This window comes from Panthera leo, chromosome D1 (assembly GCF_018350215.1).
Source record: "Panthera leo isolate Ple1 chromosome D1, P.leo_Ple1_pat1.1, whole genome shotgun sequence".
Lineage (NCBI taxonomy): Eukaryota > Metazoa > Chordata > Mammalia > Carnivora > Felidae > Panthera > Panthera leo.
Genome location: NC_056688.1, coordinates 56818344 through 56837467, shown reverse-complemented (window position 1 = coordinate 56837467; position 19124 = coordinate 56818344). Strand labels below are relative to the sequence as shown.

Here is a 19124-nt window from a genome sequence, read left to right as displayed (position 1 = left end):
GGATGATGCTCCCATCTCTTCAGAAATCATAAACTTTGTGAGTCAGTGGAAATGTTCCTGTGCCACTTACTGAAGATTGCTTCTAGCTGCCAGACAGTGGAGGTAGAGCTGGGGCTATTTCAGCACATGCTGTAATAGCTTCCGTGTTTTATCCCCCCAGATTGCTGAGAAATTATCCTCTAAGTTGTAAAGGCATGTTTCTTTAATGTACTGCAGATAGTGATGTGTAGCTGAGTGTCTATGAGAATATGATTTTTTCTTTTTGGAATGACCCCAAAATGTTTTAATGACTTTGTTTCACAAATAATTTTAATTATGAATTCTGGCTGTGCAGGTTCTTTCTTTTACTTGCTGTTATCAAAATGGTATTTGCCATGAGTAATTTTCTCAAAGAAAGTTCTTGTTTTTATGAGACACCAAAGGCAAAAAACCTTGATTGACTTTTAATCACTTGAAGTATGGCTGTTGTAGTTCATGTTTTTTCTCTTAACAAACTTCACAGAACAGTTTTTCTTTTTTGTGTAATAGTACATAGGATCACAGTTTTAAAAAACAAGTTTGTTGTATTATATTTCTACAGATGTTTAGTCTGTCTCCTTATTTCTCATATGCAGTGTCTGAACTTGTGCTCAATCAGAAAGATAAATATGAAGTTCTGTTCTCTTTCTGTAAAATCTATTCCAATTTTGTATTGGCCTGCTGGTTTGTAATTTTTATGAAATGCGGTATTCGCTTGATATAAAAAACTAAGAGTTGGGCATTGTGCTGGGGCACCTGGGTGGCTCAGTCGGTTGAGCATCTGACTTTGGCTCAGGTCATGATCTCAGCTTGTGAGATCACGTTGGGCTCTGTGCTGACAGCTCAGAGCCTGGAGCCTGCTTTGGATTCTGTGTCTCCCTCTCTCTCTGCCCTTCCCCAGCTCATGTTCTGTCTCTGTCTCTCTCAAAAGTAAATAAACATTAAAAAAAAAAAAAAAAAAAAAAAAACTTAAAAAATTTTTTTTAAAGTTGGCATTGTGATCTATAAAAGACAGGTTTATCAGATTATTTGTAGCACCCTGTTCCACTTAAGCTTTGTTCATGGAATCACTTACATTTGAGAATTGTTTTTACTATATGAAATGTTCACATGTTTAAAAATTAAAAAGGCATACATTAAAGAGTCAGTCCCACCCATGTCCTTCTACCTTCTCAAGATATCTGGGTACACTACAAGTTTGTTTAACCAGTCCTCTGTAGTTGAGTACTTGAGTTACTTTTTGTTGTTACAAATGCTGCTTCAGTGAGTAGCCTTGTATATTATTTCCTGTGTATGCAGATAGGGACAATTTCCCAGAAGTGGAATCCAAGGTGCTAAATTGCCTTAGTAGGTGTTATACCATTTTGAATTTCTACCAGCAATGTGTGAGACAATCACTTGCTTCTAACTAGCACAGTATTGGAGAACCTTTCTAAACCTCTGTAGATGAGAGAAATTGAAGTGGAGTTTGTCCAAAGTCCTATAACTAACTAATAATAGGACTTGATTTTTAATTCAAAATGTTCTTTCCAACAGACTACACTGGATTTGCTGTTTTCCTACAGTTAAGACATACTGGTAAAATATAAAAGTTGTTAGCTGATGAACATGTATTAAAAGAGATGTTCCTCATCTTGTTAGTGTCTGAAAGTTCATGGGTGTATATTGTCTGAGTTTTGTGGTCACAGAATGAAAGGATGAACAAGTGGAGTTCTTCCCTATTCCCACATTTGGGTGAAATGGGGATGGGATATGTGAGTTCACACTGTAGTCTCTGTAGCCCAGATTGAGCTTTCTAGCATAGAAGACTGGCAACATCATATGAGTACCACCTGATTCTAGTGACCTAATCTCATTCAATTTCATTTTTAAGTGTTTTGTCTTTTAGCTGTGTAACATCAGAGGACAAAGAGTAAATGTTACATGTACTTGAAAGATGGTCTTGTTAAGTAAAACTTCAAATAAATTTTAAAGATCTAATTGGCTTTATTGATCGATTCATGAATCAGGCAGCATTCCATCTAGCGGGTAGAGGGAAGCTCCAAAAGGCTACAGAAACAAAGATTTTTAAAGCTAGAGAGGGAGTGGAAAAAAGGAAATTATTAGCAAAGAAGCCATTGTTTTAAGCAAGATCACCCTTAAGTGAATGGAAGGGGCCTATCAGTAAATTTCCTAGTGCTGAACAGGAAATTCCTGTATTAACTGGATATATTTCTGGGGAGTTGAAACTGCAGTTAGGTACTAGGTCTTAGTTTACTGTCTTGAGTCTTTAAAGTGAACACTATTTGGGACCTGTGGTGTTGTTTTTTAAACACTTAAGGAAGTAGTTCGTGTTACTTTCAATAAGATGCCATGCCTGGTGATGCACAACTTTTCTGTTTTACAGTGGAAAATTGATGATAAGCCTGTAAAAATTGACAAATGGGATGGATCCGCTGTGAAGAATTCTTTGGATGATTCTGCCAAAAAGGTATTTTCTTTTTTTTTTTTTTTAATTTTTTAATTTTTTTAATGTCTGTTTATTTTTGAGAGAGGGAGACAGAGTGCAAGCGGGGGAGGGGCAGAGAGCGAGGGAGACACAGAATCTGAAGCAGGCTCCAGGCTCTGAGCTGTCAGCACAGAGCCCGACATGGGGCTCAAACTCACAGACCACAAGATCATCACCTGAGCCAAAGCCGGATGCTTAACTAACTGAGCCATCCAGGTGCTCCAAAAAAGTATTTTCTTGAGGTAGGGAGTCTGTTAGCATATGTACAGCTTATGGCACATCTGCAGGATCTTTTTCTTTTGTGACTGGGAATGACCATAGTTTTTAGTTGTAGGATTTGAGCCATAAAGCAGTTTCTAAAATCCTTAACGTTTTATGAAGGAATATGCATTAAAATGTTAGCTACCTCAAGCTTCTGTCAAATTCTCTAGTTTTTGTTTTTTTTTTTTTTTAATTTTTTTTTCAACGTTTTTAATTTATTTTTGGGACAGAGAGAGACAGAGCATGAACGGGGGAGGGGCAGAGAGAGAGGGAGACACAGAATCGGAAACAGGCTCCAGGCTCCGAGCCATCAGCCCAGAGCCTGACGCGGGGCTCGAACTCACGGGCCACGAGATCGTGACCTGGCTGAAGTCGGACGCTTAACCGACTGCGCCACCCAGGCGCCCCAAATTCTCTAGTTTTTGAATTACAGAAAGCTGGTAGTTTATTGTTTTTGAGGTTAATTAGTCTAGAGCCAACAGGGTTGAGGGGAATATAGGATATTCATTCATGGTTGGTCATCTCTCTATTTAAAAAGGGAAGAGAAACTTCCCTTCATCCCACAGGAAAAGTTGAGGATTAAAAAAAAAACCAAAATGTATGAGAAGTTAATGAACTTTTTCTCTGGGATCATTGTGAACAGCTTGAGTCTTTTTTGCTTAGAGTGGTGAAATCCTGATTGGAGAGAACTACTTGGTAATTTATATGATCCTTAATATAACTTTTACATGGAAATCAAGACTAAAAACAGGTACTAGGAAGGAAGCAATTCTGTGAGCTTGATTCCTTGTTCTTTTTACTAGGTACTTCTGGAAAAGTACAAGTATGTGGAGAATTTTGGTCTGATTGACGGTCGCCTCACCATCTGTACCATCTCCTGTTTCTTTGCCATAGTGGCTTTGATCTGGGATTATATGCACCCCTTTCCAGAATCTAAGCCTGTTCTGGCTTTGTGTGTCGTATCATATCCTTTATCTATGCTCAGGTTTGTTCTCTAGTGACTGTTTATTAGAATCTCTACTGATCATCCTCCCTGCTCCCTACAAAAAACAAACTTTGATTCCGGGCCACTGTTAGAATTTAACAGTATGAGCCATGGGCATCTGTAGTTGTAGGTAGTAATTATCATTGATATTTAGATTTAGTGTGGTTATTTTATCTTTAATTCTGTTTACTTGTTAATGTAGAGGTCATTATAATCCATGTGTGAGTGCCTAATAGCAAACCACACATTATAGTGAAACCCAGTTCTTCTCATTTCTAGCCTACCGCATTTCCATTGGACCCAGTTTGCTTTAAGACACTCATTCCGGGATATTAGGAAAGGATCAGATTTTGGAGATTCAGGTTTCCTTGAAGCTGAAGGGCTGGACTGAGAGTTAGTGAGCATGAGTAGAGGTGTGGCTTGTATAACAGTGGAATTAAATCCTATTCTGGAGCTGGAGGACCTGGGTTTGAAATGGAAGTTGTTTTGTGATCTTGTGCTAAGAAGAACTTACCGGAGTCTGCTTGAATGCTGCCCAGTTACATATATATGCAATAGACATTCAGAATTACAAAGATTTTTTTCTTTTTTGAGAACGAGAGAGCGAGCTCGTGCTTGTGTGCATGCAAGCTGGAGAGAGGGAGTGCTCAAGCTTGTGTGCTCAAGCCAGAGAGGGGCAGTGAGAGAGGGAGAGAGAGAATCTTAAGCAGGCTCGGCGTCCAGTGCAGAGCCCACTATGGGGCTTGAACTCATGACTGTGAGATCATGACCTGAGCCAAAATCAAGAGTCAGGTGCTTAACCAGCTAAACCACCCAGGTGTCCCTGAAATAGTTCTTAAAAAATGTACTTTGGGAATTTTTCTTCTAGCAAGCCATTTAATAAAGCAGGCCCTGATTAAAAATGGTATTCTCCAAATTGATCCCAAATTATAGTCCCAGAATTGGCACCTTGACTTCTTTCAGTAATCAGATAAATCATCCCAGTATGAATTTTTTCACCATTAAGGTGGTTCCAGAGAATATGTTGTCGGTTCTGGAGACAATCCCCAAAGGAATTCCAAAAGGGGTTTAAACAATGAGAGCAACATAATTGTAAATATATGACCTCCCAAGAGAACTACCGTGATAAAATTTCATTTGTTTGGTGTTTAAAGTAAACATGATCATGGTATTTTTTATAATTGTGTCAGTTCCATATGTAATGGTAATGACTCCCCTGTGCCCAACACTAAAAATGCATACACATACACACACACATACACACACACATACACACACACGTACAGATGTATATGTATATATGTGTGTTCTTTTGTGTGTGTTTGTGTGTTTTTTCCTTAACTTTATCTGAACCTATTTTGTGATGATGGGGATCCTGACCATTTATACCTCATATAAGGAGAAGAGCATCTTTCTTGTGGCCCACAGGAAAGATCCTACAGGAATGGATCCTGATGATATTTGGCAACTGTCCTCCAGTCTCAAAAGGTATGACTATCCTCAAAGACTATTAAATTCTGCTGTTGGATTCTCTCTGGAAGTTGAGTCATTTTCAACAGACTATTTTATTGTATGCTTACTCCATGCAGATCATAGTACCAGTCATGTAAAATGAAGAAAGGGGTATGAATGGTCTAGAAGGTTTTTCCTAACATTGTACTTCTGAGATTGTATTATCACAGAAGTGCTCTGAGGATAAACTGTGGGAGGAAGTACTTTGGTAGAAGGATGAAGAATGAGTCTCTTTCCTTGTGGCCAATAAACGGAGCCAATTAGAATGCAGAACTAAGAAGGCCAAAAGTGTGAAGTGAATTATCTTTGAAGAACCCTATTAGCTTCTGTATCTTCCATGATCTTGACTACAGTCTGTGTAGTCAGAAATTTTTGCAGCAATGTACTGGGCAACTCAGAGAATCACCTTTCCAAATTCCTGACCAGCTGTGGGTATAACTTAGTACAACTGACACCTGAGGTCTTTTTAGGTATCCAGAGCTGGGTTTAAGTTCTAGCTCATCTCTTTCTAGCTGTATGATGTTTGGTATATCATGTAAACTATTTGAGCTTTAGTCAAAACCGGATCAAGAATGACTCATAGAGTTGTTGGGAAGATGCCAGCTGGTACATATACCAAGTATAAAAATAGCAAACGTTGGTGAAGCGTTAACCATATACTGGGTATCGTGCCAAGTGCATTATCTCATTTAAATCTTAGAACCACCCATTTTATAGGTAAGAACACAGACCCAAAGGGTTTAATTAATTCCTAGAGCCCAAAAGTAAATTCTAGCTGGTATTCCAGCCCATATCTGAGCCCAGAACTCACGCTTTTAGTCACTATCCTAAAAACACATGGGACAGTTCCTAGCACATAGTAGGCTCTCAAATTACAAGTATGGTTATTCACATATATGATGGTAAGCATAGCATCAACACCAAACAGCCTCTCCTTACTGGCTTGTGCCAATGCCTATGAGGAGGAGCAGAATATGATTCTGATGTTCTAGCTGGGTTCTCCTGGCAGGGCCCCCAGCTGCCCTTTGAACTCAGCCATCATAAGTGTGTACCTTGTGCCAGGTCCCTAAAACAGTTGTAGAATTCTAGACCCTAGCAGCATCTTGATTTCATTATTTCCATTCACGCATTTCATCTCATTCATACACACATTCTCATTTTTTTGACAGCTTTATTGAGATATAGTTCACGTACCGTACAGTTCACACATTTAAGTGTACAGGTCATTGGTTTCTAGTGTGTTTTCAGATATTGCAACCATCACCACAGCCAACTTTAGAGCATTTTTATCATCTCAAAAAGAAACCCTGTACCCTTTAGCTATCTGCTCCCCTGCCCCCCCCCCCACACCAATTCCCTCAGCCTTCAGTCACCATTAATCTGCTTTCTGTCTCTATAGATTTCTCAGTTTCAGATATTTCATGTGAGTGGAATCATACAATACATGATCTTTTGTGACTGGCTTCTTTCACTTAGCATAATGTTCCAAGATTCACCCATGGTGTAGCAAGTGTCGATATTTTATTCCTTTTTATGCCAAATATTCCATTACATGGCTATACCACGTTTTGTTAATCCATTTATCAGTGGATGGACATTGAGTGGTTTCCATCTTTTGGCTATTGTGAATAATGGTGCTATAAACAGTCCACCTACAAGTTTTTGTGTGGATATAATGTTTTCATTTCTCAGGTAACTTACCTAGGAGAGGAATTGCTGGGTCATACGGTAACTCTTTTAATTGCTTGAGGAGTTGCCAGACTGTTTTCTGTAATAGCTGCACCATTTTCAATCCCACTAGCAGTGCACGAGGGTTCTGGTTTTTTCCACATTCTCTGCTGATTTTTACCAGCTGCCACATTATTGTTTCCTGTGGTGAGGAGGTATGCCACCTCTGTTCCTTCTCACTGCACTTAAATATAGACTCTCTTCTCTTTCCTTGAAGATAGCTCCTGGCAAAAAAAAAAAAAAAAAAGAAGAAGAAGAAGAAGATAGCTCCTGGCTCATTGGCATTCTCTCTAACATAGCTCCTTTGGAAGTCTTGGTGATTTCATTATCCAAATAGTTGATAATTCCTGTTCACTGGCCTCTCCTCTGATCATCTTGTTTTCTACCATGGCTCAAACACTTACTTTCCTGGACATATCCTAAACCTTGCTGATACTGGTAACTAATTACCTTCAATGATTTCAGTTTCGGTATCCCGCTCTATGACCGTTGCTTCCAATTTTTCTAGTTCTCTTGTCCCAGTGGTTCTTCAGCCTCACTGGCATCTCTAATGCATTGAGCCTCCCACCTTTTCACTGTCTCTATCTAATGCATTGAGCCTCCCACCTTTTCACTGTCTCTTTTGTCTTTCATTGTCTTACTTCCTCCTTACCCATCTTCGGTTCCATGGCATTTCTGTAGTCCAGTTACTCTCACTGTCCTAAAGCACCTTTTATACCTTCTCCTCTGTCTTCATACCTATCCTACTCTCTCATATTTATCCTCCTATTCTTTTGTTGCTGAGAAAATCAAAGCAGTCAGAAGCCCCCATCATTACCTGCTTGTGGTGCTCATCATAGTCTGTTTCTTCAGGAGTTCCCATCTAAAGCCTCCTCTCCATTTATCCACTAGCTTCTCTCCCTTCTCATTTACATGATGTTTCCCTCTCTGCTGGATCATTTCTTGTGGCATACAAACATGCTGTAATTTCTTCCAACTAAAAAAATTGGTTTTGTTCTCCTTATTCTCCCCACATGGTCTTATTTCTCTGCTCCCCATTTCTTCTCTCTGTATCTCTTGGATCTGTTTGTCTTTATATCTCTTTCATCCTTGTACTCAATCAGCATTTGACAGTGAATCGCTCACTCCTTGTTACACTTGCTTTTTAACTAGGTTTCTAGGATACCATAATCTCCTAATTTTCTTCATACCTTAATGTCTGCTTTTCTGGTCGCTTTTGTGATTCTTCAGTATTTGAAGGAACAGCTCTAAATTTGAAATGCCACACTAGTGCTTGTTCCTAGCACCTCTTCTCTATCTATATTCACTAAGTGTAATATTATCTAGACTGTCAAGACTTTAAATACCATCTTTATACTGAAAATCTCTAAATCTGTATTTTCATCCTAGACCTATCCTGAACTCCACTTTTCTGTTTGACATTGGATCCTATTTAGCATTTCAAAATTAACATATTCAAAACCTAAGCCTGCTATCCCTCATCCAAACCTGTTCTACCCCCAGTTTTCCCATCTCAATAAATGGCACTTCCATCCTCCTATTTACTCCGGCCAGTACTCGGTCATTTTCACTCCTCTCTCTCAGACTTTCCAATAGTCTGTCAGCAAATCCTGTCAGCTCTGTCTTCTAAATATATTCAGTCTGATCACTTGCCATCTCTACTGCTACCCTCATCTCTCAGGTCACTATAATAATGTCCTCATGGACCTCCACAACTGCTCTCCCTGCTCATAGTCTATTTCCAGTACAACAGGCAGAGTGATCTTTTTAGAGCATAAGGCACTTCAACTCAATCCTCCGTTCAAAACCCTGTCACTCTGAGAAAAATCTAAATTCCTAAGTCCAGCTTAGAAGTCTATACTCATCTATTCTCTGCACCCCACACATAAGCACACATACCCCTTATTTCCTGTGGCTCTCCTCTCTCATTCCATCACGTTCTTCAGACATTCCAGGCATGTTCTTGCCTTAGGGCTATTGCATTTGCTGTTTCGTTGCTTGGATTATTCTTTTTCCAGAAAACTTGTTCTTCCTTTCTTTAGGGCTCTGCTTAAATATCTGCTTAGTGAACCCTTTTCGTGCCTACTATATTTAAAAGGACATCATATTTTCTGTTTTATTGTTGGTTCTTTCATATACGCTAAAGTCCCAAAAGACACAGCTTTGTCTGTTGTGTTCACTGCTGTATATCCTTAGCATCTGAAACTGCTTGACATGTGTAGTTGGTACTGAATAAGTATTACATAATTATTATATAATAGCATTTATATTTTCCTGAAAATATTTTAGATGTAATTGTTATATATTACATGTAAGTTACATAATATATAATAATAAAATATTAATGAGTATTTATTTCTAAAGTGCATCAGATCACAACTCATCAGATCATGTCCTACCATCAAAGCCATGGAACTGCCAGTGAAACTGGGCCTAAAAGTCCCAAATTATGGAAATCGACTAACAGTAGTTGGCTGGAGTTTGAGAAAAGTTTTGAGGTGTTGAAAATAGTTTAAAGACCATCACTCACAGCTATTCAGGTTGGGAATAACTGGCTAGCCAAGGTTTTTTTTTTTTTTTTTAGTATGGTTGACACATGGTGTTATATTAATTTCAGGTGTACAGCTTAGTGATTCAACAGCTCTGTAGGTAGCTCACCAGTGTAGCTGCCATCTGTCACCATGCAGTGCTGTCACAGTACATTGACTATACTCCTGTGCCTTTTGTCCCTGTTACTTATTCCATAACTGGAAACCTGTATCTCCCACTCTGCTTCACATATTTTGCCCATCCCCCAGCTACCTCCCCTCTGGCAACCATCAGTTTTTTCTCTGTATTTACAGGCCTGATTCTGCTTTTTGTTTGTTTATTCATTTGTTTTGTTTAGATTGTACATATAAGTGACATGATGTGGTATTTGTCTTCCTCTTTTTCCATTTAGCATAATACCCATAAAGTCCATCCATATTGTCTGTCCTGAATGAGGATCTCATCCCTTTTTTGTGACTTTCTTATCTATTCATTTGTTAATGGACACCTGGGCTGCTTCCATATCTTGGCTCTTGTAAATAATGCAGCAACAAATACAGGGCTATTTCAAATTAGTGTTTTCATTTGGGGGGGGTGGGGTGGCAAATACCAAGTAGTGGAATTACTAGATCATATGATAATTCTATTTTTAATTTTTTGAGGAACTTCTATACTGTTTTCCACAGTGGCTGCACCAATTTACATTCTCTCCAACAGTCCACAAGTGTTCCTTTTTCTTCACATCCTTACCAACAATTGTTATTTCTTAGACAATAATTTATTGAGCTATGATTTTTTTGAGCACTGGTTAATAATAGGTACTGTTTTAACCATGGCAGTGATCTTGAAAATTATGTGGTAGTTTTCCTATTTTAAACATGCAGAAACATGCTTAAGCAGTTGCTTCCGTAAAGATAATAACAGCTTGACAATCTACTGAATGTGCCCTAATTAAATGGAGACAAACTGTTAGGTCATGGTCAGGGGAGGAATGTCAGCCTGCCAGAGGTTGATTTTTATTAACACTTTTGAATTGGTGGATATAGCAAAGGACCTCAAGGTACCTTAAGGTGTAGGTAAAGAATCTCTAGAATTCATATAGTAAAAGATACCCTCTGTCCTAGAATAAGGTAGAACCTGGAACTAGATTGATTATAGAGAACAAGCACCGAGCAGCCTAGAATTGGTGAATATCTGTGAAAACATGAGTTCTTCATTTATTCATAAAAATTTGATTGTCTACCAAGTGCTAAACTAAGAGTAGAAAACAAATAAGACAGAATTCTTGTCCTCAAGAATCTCTGAGTTTAGCGAAGAGCACAGATACACAAACATCCTTTCAGTAATTTCATTGACCACATAGGAGCTATCATTAGACCTTGCATCTGATAGGTGCTTAATAGTTGAATTGATGATTGATGGTGCAGTGTATGACAAAGGTGAGACATCTGACCCAGTTTGGGAAGGCTTTCCCAGAAAACTTTATGCCCTAATATTAATAAATGGGAACTAGTCCGGTGAGATGGGAGAGAAATGTCTACTAGGAAGACCCTTCTAGCATAATAAGGGCAAAGTCCAGAGGTAAGAGGAGTGGTCTGTATAACTGAACAGTCTATGACAAGGTAAAGGAGGTGCACAGTAAGGCAGACATGGTAGTACCAATGAATCAGAACTTGTATCTTGAAGGCAATTAGGAACCACTGGAATTTTTTTTTTTTTTTTTTTTTTTTTTTTAAAGATCTGTGTGTGACCTACAGCACCAGTAGCCAGCTCAGTCCTTTCTTCAAAAACAGTTGATGCTCTAGTATTACTAGTTGAATCTCTATGTTTGGGTTTTGACTTCTTATCTTTGCTTAGGTTTGATGACAAATATACTCTGAAGTTGACCTTCATCAGTGGAAGAACAAAGCAGCAGCGAGAGGCCGAGTTCACCAAGTCCATTGCTAAGTTTTTTGACCACAGCGGGACACTAGTCATGGATGCATATGAGCCTGAAATATCCAGGCTCCACGACAGTCTTGCCACAGAAAGAAAAATAAAATAGCCAATTTTAAAAGCAGCCATCTTTCTGCTGGATCATGCTGAATTTTGGGATGAGGGAGAAGGAAGCAGAGAACTTAAAATGGATAAAGTAAGATATGTTAAAAATGTCCCTGTTTTGTCCTGAAATTTTAGTCCATTCTGGATAAATAGGATTTTCTAGTTCAGATATGAGAAGTTGTAGCTCTGATATCTAGCTTTAGCCTCCTAGGTCTGCTGATCGTGTTGTTTTGATTTGCTTTTCTAGAAAAGCATTTTTGCTAGCCATACAGACTTCTTCCTACCCAGCAGTACTTTATATCACATAGCTTTGTGCCATGCAGCATTTGAAGACTCAATTTTTAAAATTGTTAACCTATTGCTGACCTTGTTGTGTTAATTCCTGTTTCAACAGCTATTTCTCTTAATTCAGGATACAACTTCTTGTGTATGACAGCTTTCCTTCACACACCATTTTTGTGGGTGTGTATATATCTGACTTGGGGGAGAATTGGGAAAAAAACCACAGCTTTTTAATTTGTTTAAAACAGACCTTCTGCCTGTTACATTTTGTGCTTTTAACCAATTAAAGAAGCCAGTGGCATTTTTAGTTTTATATTGTCTTGTTTTCCACTAGTATGTACCTGTTGATTTGTTTGTGCCCTTTATTAACTGCCATTTTCTAAAATTTTTTTCAATAAAAGGAAAGAAGATGTGAAAAAATGGAGTCATAGTCTTGATGAAAGGAATGAACAGAGCAGCAAGTGTTAACAGGCTTACTACTATAGGTTCCTTTTGTTTTCTAGGCTGTTTTACTGGACAGAAACCTGTGTGAATCTGTTGGTGAGGAACTGCTAGCTCTCCAGGGATAACAGTAATGACACAGTACTTTGTGCCCAGCCAGTGTTCCAAGTACTTGACGTGTATTAACTCATCAGTGCTCACAGCAGTCCCAAGAAGTAGGGACTGTTACTATCCCCATTTTATAGATGAGAAAACTGAGGCACAAAAGTTGAATAATTGTCACACAGCTAGTATTAGAACTGGGATTTAAACCTGGTTTGTGTGGCTCCAGAGTTGTGAGTTGGCATCTTTTCCAGTATTTTCCCGCTATAGTCGGAAAAAGACTGAGCACTTGCCCAACTCCTTTGACCTGTAGGAATATTGTCCCTCTGGCTCACAAAAGTACAGTTCCAGCTGAGCCTAGTACCTAAAACTATATTCAGTTTATAAGAAATTAACGCTTATCACATTTTCCTATGGGAATGTTGCCCTATCTATATAGTGCCACACAGTGGGGGGAATATGGAACGTCACTGAACAGGGAGCTGAAGCCTTGGATTCTATACTCTTATAAACCTTGGGTAAGTCATGTAATTCTCTGAGGTTCTAGTTTCCTTTTTTTTTTTTTTTTAACTTTCTTTTTAAGGTGATAGTCCTATTCTGTCAGCTATGGAGCTTTTGAAAGTGTGTAATTAGATAATTGTATTTTTACAATGAAGGAATTATGGTTAGACACAAGGGTCCCAGGGCTTGTGGGCCTAGGGAATAACCCTCTCCACAGTGACTCCTTTGAGTTCTCATACCAGGTGTACCTTTTTGTTTTCATCACAGACCCGTGTCTTTGTTTTGTTTTTTACAAAAACTGAATTATGTTGAAATATGTTCTACAGTTTTTGTTTTTTCCTGCTCTCTTCCCCCATCTGTAGCTTGGGTTTGTTTTTGTTTTGTTTTTTTTTAACTTAATATTTCTTACGCACTTTCCCTGTCAGTATATATCGATCAAACCCATTTTTTTTTGTTATTTAAAATTTTTATTTTTATTTTTGTAAGTAAACCCAACGTGGGGCTTGAACTCATGACCCCAAGACCAATCCTATGCTCTATCACTTGAGCCAGCCAGCCACCCCAGGTCAGACTCATTTTTAATAGTTGCATAATCTACCAGAGGATAAACATTGTAACTATTTCCCTATTAGAAGATACGTTTGTTTCTAGTTTTTCACTATTCCAAGGGAGGAGTGAGTTTAGGGGAGAGGGGGGAAAAGTAGGTCCTCAAGTTGAGAGAGACCAGAAACCTGGGTTGTTTTCCAACTTTATTCTAACTTGTGACCTCCAACAAATCTCGTTTCTTCTTTCAGAAGTATCTGACCCTGTCAAAGAAGTTTTGGATCAAAAGATCAAAAGTATCTTTTGAGATGATTTAGGCTCCTTACCCCCGGACATGCCCCACATAGAAAACACTTCTTAGGAATATGAAGATACAAGTCCTGTAATCCCTTCAATCTGCCCATAAACCCCACTTTGAGATTTCATAAGCTGCATGGATCTCTTAAGGATTTTTTTCCCTGACTCCAGAAACCATTTGAGGCAGTATGATTTTCTAAATAAAGAAGTGGGTTAGCAGCCCGGCCATGTGTTGCACTTGGTCAGCCCCTCTTCCCACCCGCTGCCCCACTTGTATTTTATGACAGTTTCCATCACTTGAACAGGCTCAAGCCTCAGCGTGCGTTTGTGGGGCTGCAGAGCACCTCTCGCCAGCTTTCAGCACCTACAGCAGCCAGTGGTCACCCCAGCCCATTTTGAGTGCCACTTGGCTGCTCGTCTCCCTCTTGAGTAGGTCTGCAGCACCCCTCCCACTGGGAAACTCTGACCCCCATCACATTTTCCTCCTGGCTGTCAACTCCTCACATCCACCTAGGATGGACTTGCATCTTCCAAAATATAGAAGACTGTGAAGAGAATGGGGAAAGGTATCTAATGTTATTTGCAAATTTCAACTGCTAACATGTATTTAATGTTTGATGCTTTTATATATCTTTGTTTTAGAAACAGTCTTGTTGCTTCGGAACAACCTGATAGAATGGCAGAAAATGCAGAGTTCCTTTGAATACACACCAGTGGTATTTTTTGGGGTCCAGGTTCCTCCTAAGTTGAGAGCCCTTTCTCTCAACAACTGTTTACCCCTGGCTAGACACTCCTCTCCCTAGCCCAAACTTTGTCTCCCTGATGGAAACCATCTGAGAATACTGCTAAATCACAATATTCTTTGTAGAGCTTATCCATCCTGTTGCTGCTGACAGCCTCATGAAATAGAATATTCTTAACAACCCAGCCCAAAGGTACATGTGCTCAACTCAGATGACTTCTGATATCGACAACTACTTCAAGAATAATTGCAAGGATTCATAACCTTTTTTTGTGCCCTGGATCTTTTTCACAGTCTGGTGTTATCTATGGCCCCTGATTCAGAATGAGAGTTTGAAATGCATAAATACATTTATTTTTTCCCCAATTTATTTATTTATTTTTAAATTGAAGTATGGTTGACATACAATATTATGTTTCAGGTGTACAACATAGTAATTCGATGCTTCCGTACATTCTGAAATGCTCAGTGCTCACCATCTGAACCCATACAATGTTATTATAATATTAACTATATTCCCTATGCTGTACTTTACATCCTGTGACTTATTTTATAGCTGGAAATGTATACCTCTTTTATACCCCTTTTATAGCTGGAAATGTATACCCACAACCCCTCCAGCAACCCTCTGTTTGTTCTCTATATTTAAGAGTCTCTTATGTTTTGTCACCCTCCCTGTTTTTATACTAGTTTTGCTTCCCGTTCTCTTATGTTCATCTGTTTTGTATCTTAAAGTCCTGATAATGAGTGAAGTCATACGATATTTGTCTTTCTCTGACTAATTTTGCTTTAGCAAAATACCCTCTAGTCCCATCCACGTAGTTGCTACCAGCAACTACCAGCACATGGGATACTTTTCCCATATAGTTTTCATTGTATAGATTTTTCACCTCTTTGGTTAGATTTATTCCTATGTATTTTATGGGTTTTGGTGCAATTATAAATGGGATTGATTCATTGGTTTCTCTTTCTGTTGCCTCGTTGGTGTATAGGAATGCAACTGATTTCTGTGCATTGATTTTATATCCTGCAACTTTGCTGAATTCATGGATCAGTTCTAGAAGTTTTTTGGTGGAATCTTTTGGGTTTCCATATAGAGTATCATGTCATCTGCAAAGAATGAAAGTTTGACCTCCTCCTGGCCTATTTGGATGCCTTTTATTTCTTTGTGTTGTCTGATTGCTGAGGCTAAGACTTGCAATACTATGTTGAATAACCGTGGCGAGAATGGACATCCCTGTCTTGTTCCTGACCTTAGGGGGAAAGCTCTCAGTTTTTCCCCACTGAGGATGATATTAGCATTGGGTCTTTCATATATGGCTTTTATGATCTCAAGGTATGATCCTTCTATCCCTACTTAAGGGTTTTTATCAAAACCCTATTTTGTCAGATGCTTTCTCTACATCTGTTGAGTCGATCATGTGGTTCTTGTCGTTTCTTTTATTGATGTGGTGAATCACATTGATTGTTTTGTGGACATTGAACCAGCCCTGCATCCCAGGTATAAATCCCACTTGGTCGTGGTGAATAATTTTTTTAATGTACTGTTGGATCCAGTTGGCTAATATCTTGTTGAGGATTTTTGCATCCATGTTCATCAGGGAAATTGGTCTGTAGTTCTCCTTTTTAGTGGGGTCTTTGTCTGGTTTTGGAATCAAGGTAATGCTGGCTTCATAGACCAAACTTGGAAGTTTTCCTTGCATTTCTATTTTTTGGAACAGCTTCAAGAGAATAGATGTTAACTCTTCTTTAAATGTTTGGTAGAATCCCTGGAAATCCATCTGGCCCTGGACTCTTGTTTTTTAGGAGATTTTTGATTACTGATTCGATTTCTTTACTGGTTATGGGTCTGTTCAAATTTTCTATTTCTTCCTGTTTCAGTTTTGGTAGTTTAAAGGTTTCTAGGAATTTGTCCATTTCTTCCATATTGCCCATTTTATTGGTGTATAATTGCTCATAATATTCTCCTCTTATTTGTATTTCTGCTGTATTGGTTGTCATCTCTCCTCTTTCATTCTTGATTTTATTTATTTGGGTCCTTCCCTTTTTATTTTTGATCAAACTGTCTAGGGGTTTATCAATTTTGTTAATTCTTTCAAAGAACCAGCTTCTGGTTTCATTGATCTCTCTCTTTTGTTTTTTGTTTTTTTTTCCCCCTGATAGCATTGATTTCTGCTCTAATCTTTATTATTTCCTGCCTTCTGCTTTTGGGTTTTATTTGCTGTCCTTTTTCCAGCTCTTTACTTTCCAGCTCCAAGCTTTAAGGTGTTTAGGTTGTATTTAGGTTAGTTTAGGTTGTATTTCTGAGACCTTTCTTCCTTCTTTAGGAAGGCATGGATTGCTATATACTTCTCTCTTAGGACTGCCTTTGCTGCGTCCCAGAGGTTTTGGGCTGTGGTGTTATTTTCATCAGCTTCCATGTAGTTTTTAATTTCCTCTTTAACTGCTTGGTTAGCCTATTCATTCTTTAGTAGGATGTTCTTCAGTCTCCAAGTATTTGTTACCTTTCCACATTTTTTCTTGTGGTTGATTTCAAGTTTCATAGCATTGTGGTCTGAAAATATGCACGGTATGATCTCAGTCTTTTTGTACTTGTTGAGGGCTAATTTGTGTGCCATTATGTGATCTATTCTGGAGAACGTTCCATGTGTACTGGAGAAGAATGTATATTCCGCTGCTTTAGGATGGAATGTTCTGAATACATCTGTTAAGTCCATCCAGTCCAGTGTGTCATTCAAAGCCGTTGTTTCTTTGTTGATTTTCTGTTTAGATGATCTGTCCATTGCTGTAAGTGGGGTGTTGAAGTCCCCTACTATTATGGTATTATGAATGAGTTTCTTTATGTTTGTGATCAATTGATTTATATATTTGGGTGCTTCCACATTTGGAACATAAATATTTACACTTGTTAGGTCTTCTTGGTGAATAGACCCCTTAATTATGATATAATGCCCTTCTTCATCTCTTGTTACAGTCTTTATTTTAAAGTCTAGATTGTCTGATACAAGTATCAAGGATACAAGTATGGCTACTACAGCTTTCTTTTGTCGACCATTAGCATAATAGATGGTTCTCCGTCCCCTTAACTTTCAATCTGAAGGTGTCTTTAGGTCTAAAGTGGGTCTCTTATAAACAGCATATAGATGGATCTTGTTTTCTTATCCATTCTGTTACCCTATGTCTTTTGATTGGAGCTGTTAGTCCATTGATGTTTAGAGTGAGTACTGAAAGATACGAATTTATTGCCATTATGTTGCTTGTAGAGTTGGAGTTTCTGGTGGTGTTCTCTGGTCCTTTCTAGTCTGTGTTGCTTTTGATCTTTTTTTTTTTTTTTTTTTTTTTTTGATCTTTTTTCCTCTCAGAGAGTCCCCCTTAAAATTTCTTGCAGGGCTGGTTTAGTGGTCATAAACCTCTTTAATTTTTGTTTGGGAAACTTTTAATCTCTCCTTCTATTTTGAATGACCTCCTTGCTGGCTGGATAAAGAATTCTTGGCTGCATATTTTTCCAGTTCAGCACATTGAATATATCCTGCCACTCCTTTCTGGCCTGCCAAGTTTCTGTGGACAGGTCTGCTGCAAACCTGATCTGTCTTCCCTTGTAGGTTAAGGGCTTTTTTCCCCTTGCTGCTTTCATGATTCTTCCTTGCCTGAGTATTTTGTGAACTTGACTATGATATGCCTTGTTGATGGTCGGTTTTTGTTGAATCTAATGGGAGTCCTCTGTGCTTCCTGGGTTTTGATGTCTGTGTCTTTCCCCAGGTTAGGAAAGTTTGCCGCTATGATTTGCTCATGTAACCCTTCTACCCCTTTTCTGTCTGTCTCTTCGTCTTCTGGGACACCTATGATTTTTATGTTGTTCCTTTTTAATGAGTCACTGATTTCTCTAATTTTTAAATTGTGGTCTTTTGTCTTAGTCTCTCTCTTTTTTTCTGCTTCATTCTCCATAAGTTTGTCCTCTATAATGCTGATTCACTGCTCTGCCTATGCTGCTGTGGCATCCATTCGAGATTGCAGCTCAGTTATTGCATTTTTTATTTCATCCTGACTAGCGTTTACTTCTTTTGTCTCCACAGAGAAGGATTCTAATCTGTTTTTGACCCCAGCTAGTATTCTTATTATCGTGATTCTAAATTCTGGTTCAGACATCTTGCTTGTATCTGTGTTGATTAAGTTCCTAGCTGTCATTTCTTCCTGCTCTTTCTTTTGGATTGAATGCCTTCGTTTCGTCATTTTGAAGAAAAGGAATTGATAAGGTAAAAAAAAATTAAAAAATTAAAAACAACACACACACAAAATCAAATAAATAATATAGATCCTAGGTGTGTTGTGGTCTGGTTCTTGAAAGGAGTTTAATAGATTAGGAAAAAAAAGGGATAAAAAAGAAAAAAAAAACATTCAAAAATTTGAGAAAATGAATACAGTGAAATGAAATGATGGAAGTAAAATAGAATTTGAAAAATATAAAAAAAAGTAAAAAATATAGTAGAAAATAATAAGGAAGAATATTTTTAATAAAAACTGAAAATAAAAATAATTTTTTTCTCTTTCTGTATTCATGAAAAAGAAAAAAAAATTTGAATAGCTGTACCAGTGAACAGACTGAAATACGATTGAAACTACATCGTTTTCCCCTAGAGGTCAAACTATGAAGCACT

The 19124-nt window shown here is 38.2% G+C and overlaps 1 protein-coding gene across 1 annotated transcript in view; it reads left to right on the top strand.

The window, feature by feature from the left end:
* SPCS2 (signal peptidase complex subunit 2) overlaps positions 1-12156 on the top strand; it is a 28002-nt gene extending 15846 nt beyond the window's left edge. The window contains exons 2-5 of the mRNA XM_042905081.1: positions 2405-2488; positions 3571-3731; positions 5106-5240; positions 11379-12156. Of these exons, the coding sequence (XP_042761015.1) occupies positions 2405-2488; positions 3571-3731; positions 5106-5240; positions 11379-11565 (567 nt within the window). The 3' untranslated portion in view covers positions 11566-12156. The remainder of the gene's footprint in view (positions 1-2404; positions 2489-3570; positions 3732-5105; positions 5241-11378) is intronic.
* The last annotated feature ends 6968 nt before the right edge of the window (positions 12157-19124 follow it).